Here is a 12,829-nt window from a genome sequence, read left to right as displayed (position 1 = left end):
AACCATGGAAGTTTTGTTTATAGCTTGAATAGCTATTTATAATCGACTAAACATGTCATTATATGTATGTACCTAATTGTAATTACAAGAAAAGTAAATCATAGTGAATGTTAAGAAAATGCTGGTTTGTATTCTCTTCCATGATGAAAGAAAAAAGTGTTTGGAAAGCAAAGGTTACTCAAAGATTAACTTCAGAATTGAACTAGAATACTATGTGACAGAGAAGATACTAAGATAAAACAATAGTGAATTTTACATGTCTCTTTATTAATGCTGAAATAATTATTGGTGAGCACGAAACGACAACAGTCAGAAGAGAGATGTTCCCATTTGCTCTGTTCTGCTGTCTCTCCCTTGAACCAGAGTGTAGGTAACTTCACAGTTTAACTCCTAGGCATCTTATTTCCTCTGTGGTGCTGTAAGCTAGCTTTTCTGTGACACTTTTCTACATCTATATTTATTGCCATTTGGTTTTGGTTATCATATTTCCTATAGAAACAAAAATTAAAAATTATGTACACTGTGATCATTACAGTTTCCACTGTGATTCACTCACCAAGAATATCTGCCTGTGGCAACCATTTACTAATCATCACATTTGGTGGCTTGTTGGGTAAACTATCATCCTCCCACTTCCAGAGAACTTTCTGCTTCAGTTTTGAGAATGCTGCTAGAAAAGCTGCTCTTCTCTCTTCTGGCATGTCAGCACTTTTTAGATTTGACCCCATACTGAAATATATCACCCCTTCTTTTGCTCCATCAAGGTACTTCTGCAAATCCTTAAATTACATTTATCAAAATTAGAAACATGTTCTTGCATAATACTACATTTTGTTTCCTCAGTAATTACTATGCCACAAAAATAGAAGATGAATCTTTTTAATTATATAAACTACAAAATATGTTTGATATTTTCTATATGTAATAGCCACAATAAGACACATGCATTGGCCATCATTCCATGATAAAACAACCAGTTTCATTGATTCTCTGCTAGATGCATGAATGTTTGGAGAAAGAGGAAATAATAATACAGTGAATAGTGTACCAGACAAGGACTCATTTAGTCCAGTACTTGATACATACCTATGTCACAAATATAATTATGTCAATAGACACACAAACAAACACAAACATACACACAAAATTCTGGCTTTTGCAACAAATGGTTGCTTCGTCAGGAAAGAGGGAAGGAGAGGGAAAGACGAAAGGAAGTGGGTTTTAAGGGAGAGGGTAAGGAGTCATTCCAATCCCGGGAGCGGAAAGACTTGCCTTAGGGGGTATACACTCGCACACACACACACATATCCATCCACACATATACAGACACAAGCAGACATATTTAAAGGTCTTTAAATATGTCTGCTTGTGTCTGTATATGTGTGGATGGATATGTGTGTGTGTGTGTGAGTGTATACCCATCCTTTTTTCCCCCTAAGGTAAGTCTTTCCACTCCTGGGATTGGAATGACTCCTTACCCTCTCCCTTAAAACCCACTTCCCTTCGTCTTTCCCTCTCCTTCCATCTTTCCTGACAAAGCAACCGTTTGTTGCGAAAGCTAGAATTTTGTGTGTATGTTTGTGTTTGTTTGCATGTCTATCGACCTGCCAGCGCTTTCGTTCAGTAAGTCACATCATCTTTGTTTTTAGATATATTTTTCCCACGTGGAATGTTTCCCTCTATTATATTGATATAATTATGTCATGTATTTACTGTCAGTTTTTCATTATTCAAATCCATTATTGTAATAAGGGACAAAATTTATTAGATTTGAAAAATATATTAATTTTGTTGTAAAAACGGCATATCTCTCTTTAAAAAAAAAAAAAAAAAAAAAAAAAAACAGCCTGAATTTATTCATATTCAAAAGCATATTTTAATTATCCCCCCTCCATGAACCATGGACCTTGCTGTTGGTGGGGAGGCTTGCGTGCCTCAGCGATGCAGATAGCCGTACCGTAGGCACAACCACAATCGAGGGGTATCCGTTGAGAGACCAGACAAACATGTGGTTCCTGAAGAGGGGCAGCAGCCTTTTCAGCAGTTGCAGGGGCAGCAGTCTGGATGATTGACTGATCTGGCCTTGTAACACTAACCAAAAAGGCCTTGCTGTGCTGGTACTGCGAACGGCTGAAAGCAAGGGGAAACTACAGCCGTAATTTTTCCCAAGCGCATGCAGCTTTACTGTACAGTTAAATGATGATGGCATCCTCTTGGGTAAAATATTCCGGAGGTAAAATAGTCCCCCATTTGGATCTCCGGGCGGCAACTACTCAGGAGGATGTTGTTATCAGAACTGGCGTTCTACGGATCGGAGCGTGGAATGTTAGATTCCTTAATTGGGCAGGTAGGTTAGAAAATTTAAAAAGGGAAATGGATAGGTTAAAGTTAGATAAAGTGGAAATTCGTGAAGTTCAATTTTAGGAGGAACAAGACTTCTGGTCAGGTGAATACAGGGCTATACATACAAAATCAAATAGGGGTAATGCAGGAGTAGGTTTAATAATGAATAGGAAAATGGAATGCAGATAAGCTTCTACAAACAGCATAGTGAACGCATTATTGTGACCAAGATAGATACGAAGCCCATGCCTACCACAGTAGTACAAGTTTATATGCCAACTAGCTCCGCATATGATGAAGAGATTGATGAAATGTATGATGAGATAAAAGAATTATTCAGATAGTGAAGGGGCGCTAAAATTTAATACCCATCGGTGACTGGAACTAGACAGTAGGAAAAAGAAGAGAAGGAAACGTAGTAGGTGAATATGGAAAGGGAGTAAGGAATGAAACAGGAGGCCACCTGGTAGAGTTCTGCACAGAGCATAACTAAATCATAGCTAACACTTGGTTCAAGACCATAAAAGAATGTTGTATACATGGAAGAAGCCTGGAGATACTGGAAGGTCTCAGATAGAATATGTAATGGTAAGACAGAGATTCAGGAACCAGGTTTTAAATTGTAAGACATTTCCAGGGGCAGATGTGGACTCTGACCACAATCTATTGGTTATGAACTGTAGATTAAAACTGAAGAAACTGCAAAAAGGTGGGAATTTAAGGAGATGCGACCTGGATAAACTGGCTAAACCAGAGGTTGTACAGAATTTCAGGGAGAGCATAAGGGAACAATTGACAAGAATGGGGGAAAGAAATACAGTAGAAGAAGAATGGGTAGCTTTGAGGGATGAAGTAATGAAGGGTGAAGGCAGCAGAGGATCAAGTAAGTAAAAAGACGAGGACTAGTAGAAATCCTTGGGTGACAGAAGAAATACTGAATTTAATTGATGAAAGGAGAAATAAAAAAATGCAGTACATGAAGCAGGCAAAAAGGAATACAAACATCTCAAAAATGATATCGACAGGAAGTGCAAAATGGCTAAGCAGGGATGGCTAGAGGACAAATGTAAGGATGTAGAGGCTTGTCTCACTAGGGGTAAGATAGATACTGCCTACAGGAAAAATAAAGAGACCTTTGGAGAAAAGGGAACCACCTGCGTGAATATCAAGAGCTCAGATGGATCCCAGTTCTAAGCAAAGAAGGGAAAGCAGAAAGATGGAAGGAGTATATAGAGGGTCTATACAAGGGCGATGTTCTTGAGGACAATATTATAGAAATGGAAGAGAATATAGATGCAGATGAAATAGGAGATGTGATACTGCATGAAGAGTTCGACAGAGCACTGAAAGACCTAAATCGAAACAAGGCCCCAGGAGTAGACAACATTCCATTAGAACTACTGACAGTCTTTGGAGAGCCAGGCCTAACAAAACTCTACCATTTGCGGTGTAACGACGTGTTAGGTTTCGTTTGATATATGACCATGTGCAGACTTCGTCACCTACGTCAGTTACAACCCACTTAAAAAATGATTCATATTCTTTTTAAATTGTCATAGAATGGTTCTTGAACGAAACTGTAAAACATCAGTTGAGTCGTGTACAGAGAATTACGTCACTTGGGCCAATTGGTTTTCGTACCTTTTTCGAATTTAAATTTCGTTTGTTTCTCCTCAGAAAATTATATCGACACACGTTATCTTGATCTAATCGATATCAGAATCACACATTAAATAAACTTTTTAGATTCAAAGTTTCGGCCAACGCTGTCTGAATCAATAATCTTGTCAAATATATTATTAATCCGTTCACATAACTCTTCATAAATAAATCTTCAAGACACGTGTTTCACCTTTAGTAACATACACTATTTTATTAGCTTCCTACACATACAGATGTGAACTTGAGCGTTGACAGACAGTGACTAACTTCTCAATAAGATTAAGCTCATTATGACGTCATTGTTGTACAAAAAGAGTATAAAAATTCATTTTTAATTTTTTTAGAAACACGACGCAACAACTCGGTTCCAGGATCTTCTGTTGCTCCTTGGCTGTCGACCCGCGACGTATAGCGGCCAGCAATTTCCTCTCTGGTCGCGGCAACGAAGATGCTGTCCCCGTTCGTTGCGCCGATCTCTCCGTACATGAAACACATAAAAAAAATACAAAACTTTTAGATAATTCACATTTATTATAAATAATAAGAAAACACATAAACAAAAACTAAATTATACTTATAGTCACCTGCAAACTGGGCTGACTTGGTGGATGGGTGACGTTTAATTTCGTCCCACTACACATTTAGTGAGCAAGATGTACGAGACAGGTGAAATACCCTCAGACGTCAAGAAGAATATAACAATCCCAATCCCAATGAAAGCAGGTGTTGACAGATGTGAAAATTACCGAACTACCAGTATAATAAGCCACAGCTGCAAAATACTAACACAAATTCTTTACGGACAAATGCAAAACTGGTAGAAGCCAACCTTGGGGAAGATCAGCTTGGATTCCGTAGAAATGTTGGAACACTTGAGGCAATACTGTCCCTATGACTTATCTTAGAAAATAGATTAAGGGAAGGTAAACCTACATTTCTAGCATTTGTAGACTTAGAGAAAGCTTTTGACAATGTTGACTAGAATACTCTCTTTCAAATTCTGAAGTTGGCAGGGGTATAACGAAGGGAGCAAAAGGCTATTTACAATTTGTACAGAAGCCAGATGGCAGTTATAAGAGTCGAGGAGCATGAAAGGGAAGCAGTGGATGGGAAGGGAGTGAGACAGGGTTGTAGCCTCTCCCCAATGTTATTCAATCTGTATATTGAGCAAGCAGTGAAGGAAACAAAAGAAAAATTCAGAGTAGGAATTAAAATCCATGGAGAAGAAATAAAAACTTTGAGGTTTGCCAATGACATTGTAATTCTGTCAGAGACAGCAAAGGACCTCGAAGACCAGCTGAACAGAATGGACAGTGTCTTGAAAGGAGGATATAAGATGAACATCAACAAAAGCAAAACGAGGATAATGGAATGCAGTCAAATTAAATTGGATGATACTACAGAAATTAGTTTAGGAAATGAGATGCTAAAAGTAGTAAATGAATTTTGCTATTTGGGGAGCAAAATAACTAATGATGGTCGAAATAGAGAGGATATAAAATGTAGACTGGCAATGGCAAGGAAAGCGTTTCTGAAGAAGAGAAATTTGTTAACACCGAGTATAGATTTAAATGTCAGGAAGTCGTTTCTGAAAGTATCTGTATGGAGTGTAGCCATGTATGGAAGAGAAACGTGGATGATAAATAGTTTAGACAAGAGGAGAATAGAATCTTTTGAAATGTGGTGCTACAGAAGAATGCTGAAGATTAGATGGGTCGATCACATAACTAATGAGGAGGTATTGAATAGAAATGGAGAGAAGAGAAATTTGTGGCACAACTTGACTAGAAGAAAGGATCTGTTGGTAGGGCATATTCTGAGGCATAATGTTTACCAATTTAGTATTGGAGGGCAGCATGGAGGGTAAAAACCGTAGAGGGAGACCAAGAGATGAATACACTTGAGCCGTGGTAAAAAAATTGCTGTTTTGAAGAGCGCGCCACAGCGCGTTGTGTGAAGCAGTTGCCCTCCATTTCTGGCGGTGGCGCCGTTGTGGCGATCGCAGCTTTGGTGTCTCCCTCTGGTGGGAAAGGGGAAAGGTTGCCTGTTCAGTTGCATTTAAGGGGTGGTATGAGCTCGCCAGTTTGTCAGTCTGGATGAGTCTGGAGTCAGTCTGGGGTCAGTCTCTCGTCCCCAGCTTGCTAGTCTCGTCCGAATTTGTGGCACAGTGAGAGAACTCAATGAGAGGTCACCTGGTCGGGGGCTTAGTTCCTGCATCTGAGTCTGTGCATTAGGCTGCCAGTCTGCTCGAGTTGCTCAGGCAACGGTCATTTGCGGTTGGATCGATTGTTACAAACTTCTACTTTAAGGTAATCTGGTGTGTTGCAGATTTGCACCTGTGTAGTCTTTCAGAGGTTGTTGTGAGTGGTTGTGACTACGGCTGTGTCAAAAGGGAGCAGCAATGTTCTCAGCCTGAAAGCTCATACACTCAAAAATTTGTTTCTTTCTGCCTCTGAGTAAATTGTAACTTGATATTTAGAGGGAGCTTTCTGCTTATAATTTTAGATCTGTTTCAAAAAAAAAGCTTTTAGAAATAAAATTCCCATTTGTTGAAAGCAATTCCATTTTGGTTTCATCAGTTAGTCCCTGGCAACTACTTCCACACTCATATAGTGTGATTAAATGTGTTAATGTTCTTGAAGAATTTCTAGTAAATAAAGTAAAGTCTTAAGAAAAAGTTTTGAAAGTAAATTTACGGTTCATTACTGGTAGCAGAGCATGGTTAGCATTCTTGCTACTACTCTTTGAGTAACTGATGGAATTATAGTTCTAATTATTTTATAATTTAGTAATATTTTGCTTGGCCTAGTGACTGTTTAGCTGCATGTTTCAGGTTGTCATGGCAGCCAGAGAACGTCCAGGATTTGGCCTGTTGCGCAAAAATCAAATTTTATATGAGTTGAGCGTTCATAATATAAACAAACAAGGCACTGTTACTGAGTTGTTTGCAGATTTAAAAGATGCCTTGCTCAATCCGGTCCAAATTTCACCGGAAGTTATTGGTTTCTTTCTGACAGCCATGGCAGTGGCGGCAGGAGAGGTCAGTGAGTTCCAACAAAATTTAGACTGGTTTTGTGTTGATCAGCTGAGTCACAAGCAATTAGCCAGGAGTAACTTATTGTTTAGTGAGGGGCGTGCTGTAGTTGCTAATTCCCGGTTATGTCTACTTTATGTCTGTCTGAGTTAGAATCAGGAACCCCTCTGCGCCTTATTGGATACGGGTAGCACTTATTCCTTGCTTAATGAGGCTTGGGTTCTGGAATTTGGCAGTCTTACCAGGTTCAAACCTGAAAAGCTCTCGCTTCGGAGATGTTGTATGGCCAATGGTCAGGTGTTGAATATGGCGGGGTGGGTTAAGGGTAGTGTCTCGGTAGGACGGTTCTCCTGGCCAATGACCTTTGCTATCATTGCTAACCTGCTGGTAAATATGGTACTGGGTTGTGACTTCATTTCTAAAACTCAACTGGTTCTGGATTATTCAGGGGGTAAGTTTTTTTTTAAAATTTGCGCCAAGTCAGAAGTTCGGATTTTGTGAATGTCGAGCGGCGGTGTCATCCATGCCTTCTTCCTTGTCGGTCACTACTATCGATAATGTCAATCTTGATCATCTTTCCCCGAGTCAGGTTCAACAGGTCCATCACTTACTGGAGGCTTTCCCTGACTTATTTTGCGATAAACTTGGAGTAACGAATAAATTAGAATATCATATTCGTTTGACTGACAATATTCCGGTTAGGCAGTCCCCATATCGTCTCTCACCACCCAAGATGAGAGTGTTGCAGGAAAAGGTACAGAAGATGTTAAATCAAGGGGTTACTCGTCCCTCGACTTCTCCGTATGCCTCTCCAATATTCTTGGTGCCGAAGGATCAGGGTAGCGAATTCAGGGCGGTGGACGATTACCGTCGTTTGAATGAGAAGGTGGTGTTGGAGTCAGTTCCATTGCCTGATCTACACAATTCCTTTACTTGGTTTTCAGGCGTGTCTTGGTTCACCGTTCTTGACTTAAATCAAGCTTATTATCAGATTCCGTTGACCGAGGAGTGTAAACATGTTACAGCGTTTTGCACCAATTGGAATCTATTCGAATTTAACCGGGTCCCATTTGGGCTGGATACTGGAGCTGCTGTGTTGACTCGTTTATTAGATAGTATACTGGGTGAATTTAAATTGTGTTTTGTTTGTAACTATTTGGATGACCTTGTGATATATAGTAAATCGTTTGAAGAGCATTTGAGTCACTTACATTAAGTATTTAATAAGCTTCAGCAGGCTGGTTTAACCATCAAACTCTCGAAGGTTACCCTTCCGAGGCCACAGATTTACTTTCCAGGCTATATTGTTTCAGGCAATGAGGTTCACATCGATCAAGAGCACACTAAAGCCTTGCGTGCACTCCCACCTCCTACTGATAAGTAGGGTGTCACTAAGTTTAACTGTAATAATTTTGTAGATTTTATAATGAATAAAAAATCAAGCAGTAAAAGTACTGGACAGAATAACAACAATATTATGAAAAAGATAGATTGCCACCCACCATATAGAGAAGACAGCAAGTTGCAGACGGGCACAGTGAAAAGACAACTATAACTGTGAATACAACACAGGTCATAAAATCAATACTATACTGAGACCTCCTGTTTCTCACAAGGCTCACGAACTACCTCAAAACAAGTCAAGTGCCACTAAGGCAGCCATTGGCAGTTTGTTGCACCCAGGGATAGTGTGGTCTACAGACACTGAATAGGTTTCCCTCATTCATCTGGTGCTGAAGACAGACGGTTCCTATAGGTCATGTGGGGATTACTGGGCTTCTCATATGATCCTAAACAGATACCCAACACCCAACATTCAGGATTTCACCCTCGCATTAGTCGGTACATCAGTTTTGTGTTCTTCAATTCAGAAGGCATTATTAAAAATTCCTGTGGTCCCTGATGACACACCTAAAACAACAATTATTACACCACTTGAGGCATATGTGAGGGGGGAAGGGGGAATTTTGAAGATAGCAGCGAAATGTGAGAAAGAACTTAAAAATTTAAAATTAAGTAGTTGTAGGTCATTAGGGAGGAAAAATAAATAAGGAATGTATGCAGAGACATTTATAGGAACCATAATTGTGACCATAGTAAGAGGCTGGTAAAGAGATATTTAGGGAAAAAAGAGAAGAAGAGGTTAACCTGCACCACAAAGTGTACACGGGGATACTTTTCAGAATAATTAGTATTGAGAGTGATAACTGGATATTGTGTTGGCCAGTGCAGTTTATTGATCTCTTAATAAAATTTGGAGTGGTACATGAAAGTTTTAGTCATTATGGCATTCTAAAATTCATTTCAAATCTGGGCAGTTTATGCTTCTATGACATTGCCATGTGGACAAGGAAAAAAAGTTAGTTAACATGAAATAGATCCCAAAGAGTAAGAGTAAGCAACCAAACATGTAAGGGGCACATGCAGAATATTATATCAAGGAAACAAATGGCTCTTATGGCTGTAGATATTTATGGACTAGTACGAAAAAGTAAAAGGAGTTTCTGCTATATTTTTGTAATGGCAGATCTGTTTTCAAAATTTATAAAATTATGTCCTCTCAAGAAAACATCAAGCAAAAACATCATGTCGAAAATTGCAAGAGATTTCCCAGATGTTGAGATATCCTTTCTGATAGTAAGACTGATTTCACCCAAAAAACCTTGGAAAAACAGTATAGCAGAGGATAAAGTAAATCACATATTAATTCTGGCATAACAATTCTTCAAGTAATCCTGTTGACAGGTTTATGAGGGAAATCAGGAGATTATGTATAACATACTGCAGCAAAAACCATTCAGCTGGATTGAATGTATAAATAGAATGAAAAATGTGTTTGCACACCCATCTTTTGCAGCAGCTGCAGAAGAATTACACCAGACGAACTTCACTTTTATTTATATAGCATCTTCTGTGACTATTCCAAATGAAGTTGAGAAACATGTGACGAAGCAAGCTGGGATAATTTTTACTCCCTCTCTTCATTAGCCATCTGCCTCCTTAAATTCTTTTTTTCAGTTTTAACTAATTACCATTAACGTATGTGAGTATAAAGTGTATTATCATAAAAGAGAGAGGTTGGCCCTTAGTTTTATTTTAACTATTCCTTAGTATATTTTGTTGTAGGGTGAAATCAGTAATTGTTTCATAACTTAAATTCTATTGTTGACTTATCAACAAATATAAATTTTATAACAATTATAATCATTTGGAAGACAAAACACTAGCATTTTTTAAGTATTTATTTGGCTCTATTCGAAAACATGTTAGCTAAGCCAGCCCGTAATTAATTCTGAAGTACAGTAATTACAGATTTGTCAAAAGTATTGTTTGCATAACAATATTTTTAATTACATGATTTAAACAAATAATTTGGTCTAACTCTTGCGGTAGAAGGAACTGTTAAAAAGAACCAATTTTTCAATGTACACAGTTAATTTAATGACATAAGTTTGACTTGTAATTTCAAACATTTCAAACAATGTGTAGTTTCAGTACCTATTATTGTGAGAATATATAATGGCCCCATTTTTGGTCCCGAGATAGCCAGTCCACGGCTGAGTTTCAGATGAGGAACCCGTGTTGATTAGAATGACAGCAGTGCATCAACTTAACAGTGAAATAAGTGTTACGCCAACAGCCCGCGTGTTAATCCAATGACAGTGTCTGCTCCATAAGTACCTGATTATTCCGAAAGAACTGTGGACTATGTGGTTATGTTTTTTACTGCTCATGGAAGTTCAACAGTAAACTATTGTAGCAATATGTGGATGTTCACCTGCAACCTATTAATGAAGGTTATGGAAAGTTAAAACAATAGTGGACTGGCCATATAACTGTGTAATATTGGGGGTTGTGAACAGTAAAAGTAAAAGACTGTGAAATGCAAATGTTTCTCTGTTGGATACATCATTTACAGTAGATAGTAGATGTTTTTCCATAGCCCATTTTTTCAGCCAGTACGTTGCCACTGAGGACAACAAATGAAGAAACAAAGCAGGTGAGTGTCGTCACAAACACCCTGAAAGGCAATTAACATACAATAGAAAACAATGAAAAAGGAAAACTGCTACAAACAAATCCCAGTGAACCTTCCCTCTCGTGCCACCCAAAGCTACACAAGAAAGATCTCCCTCTCAGAGGTATTGTGAATTACAGAAACAATCCCACTTACCCACTTGCAAGATGTTGTTGTTGTTGTGGTCTTCAGTCCTGAGACTGGTTTGATGCAGCTCTCCATGCTACTCTATCCTGTGCAAGCTTCTTCATCTCCCAGTACCTACTGCAACCTACATCCTTCTGAATCTGCTTAGTGTATTGATCTCTTGGTCTCCCTCTACGATTTTTACCCTCCACACTGCCCTCCAATGCTAAATTTGTGATCCCTTGATGCCTCAAAACATGTCCTACCAATCAATCCCTTCTTCTAGTCAAGTTGTGCCACAAACTTCTCTTCTCCCCAATCCTATTCAATACTTCCTCATTAGTTACGTGATCTACCCACCTTATCTTCAGCATTCTTCTGTAGCACCACATTTCGAAATCTTCTATTCTCTTCTTGTCCAAACTGGTTATCGTCCATGTTTCACTTCCATACATGGCTACACTCCATACTAATACTTTCAGAAACGACTTCCTGACACTTAAATCTATACTCGATGTTAAAAAATTTCACTTCTAAAGAAACGATATCCTTGCCATTGCCAGTCTACATTTTATATCCTCTCTACTTCGACCATCATCAGTTATTTTACTCCCTAAATAGCAAAACTCCTTTACTACTTTAAGTGTCTCATTTCCTAATCTAATCCCCTCAGCATCACTCGATTTAATTTGACTACATTCCATTATCCTCGTTTTGCTTTTGTTGATGTTCATCTTATATCCTCCTTTCAAGACACTGTCCATTCCGTTCAACTGCTCTTCCAAGTCCTTTGCTGTCTCTGACAGAATGACAATGTCATCGGCGAACCTCAAAGTTTTTATTTCTTCTCCATGGATTTTAATACCTACTCCGAATTTTTCTTTTGTTTCCTTCACTGCTTGCTCAATATACAGATTGAATAACATCAGGAAGAGGCTACAACCCAGTCTCACTCCTTTCCCAACCACTGCTTCCCTTTCATGCCCCTTGACTCTTATAACTGCCATCTGGTTTCTGTACAAATTGTAAATAGCCTTTCGCTCCCTGTATTTTACCCCTGCCACCTTCAGAATTTGAAAGAGAGTATTCCAGTTAACGTTGTCAAAAGCTTTCTCTAAGTCTACAAATGCTAGAAACGTAGGTTTGCCTTTTCTTAATCTTTCTTCTAAGATAAGTCGTAAGGTTAGTATTGCCTCACGTGTTCCAACATTTCTATGGAATCCAAACTGATCTTCCCCGAGGTCCGCTTCTACCGGTTTTTTCATTTGTCTGTAAAGAATTCGCGTTAGTATTTTGCAGCTGCGACTTATTAAACTGATAGTTCAGTAATTTTCACATCTGTCAACACCTGCTTTCTTTGGGATTGGAATTATTATATTCTTCTTAAAGTCTGTGGGTATTTCACCTGTCTCATACATCTTGCTCACCAGATGGTAGAGTTTTGTCATGACTGGCTCTCCCAAGGCCATCAGTAGTTCTAATGGAATGTTGTCTACTCACGGGGCCTTGTTTCAGCTCACGTCTTTCAGTGCTCTGTCAAACCCTTCACACAGTATCTTATCTCTCATTTCATCTTCATCTACATCCTCTTCCATTTCCATAATATTGTCCTCAAGTACATCGCCCTTGTACAAACCCTCTACATA

At 38.8% G+C, this 12,829-nt stretch overlaps 1 protein-coding gene across 2 annotated transcripts in view; it reads right to left on the bottom strand.

Annotated features, from left to right (window-relative positions):
- The window catches only part of LOC124711330 (UDP-glycosyltransferase UGT5-like), a 105,717-nt gene that overhangs the window by 17,646 nt on the left and 75,242 nt on the right, over nucleotides 1–12,829 (bottom strand). For both annotated transcript variants that reach the window (XM_047241353.1, XM_047241352.1), the window contains one exon: nucleotides 557–779. In XM_047241353.1, coding sequence (XP_047097309.1) covers nucleotides 557–779 — 223 coding nt within the window. The remainder of the gene's footprint in view (nucleotides 1–556; nucleotides 780–12,829) is intronic.

Source organism: Schistocerca piceifrons, chromosome 8 (assembly GCF_021461385.2).
Source record: "Schistocerca piceifrons isolate TAMUIC-IGC-003096 chromosome 8, iqSchPice1.1, whole genome shotgun sequence".
Taxonomy (NCBI): domain Eukaryota; kingdom Metazoa; phylum Arthropoda; class Insecta; order Orthoptera; family Acrididae; genus Schistocerca; species Schistocerca piceifrons.
Note: the sequence above shows the minus strand (reverse complement) of the source record. Positions and strands in the feature narration are given on the sequence as shown.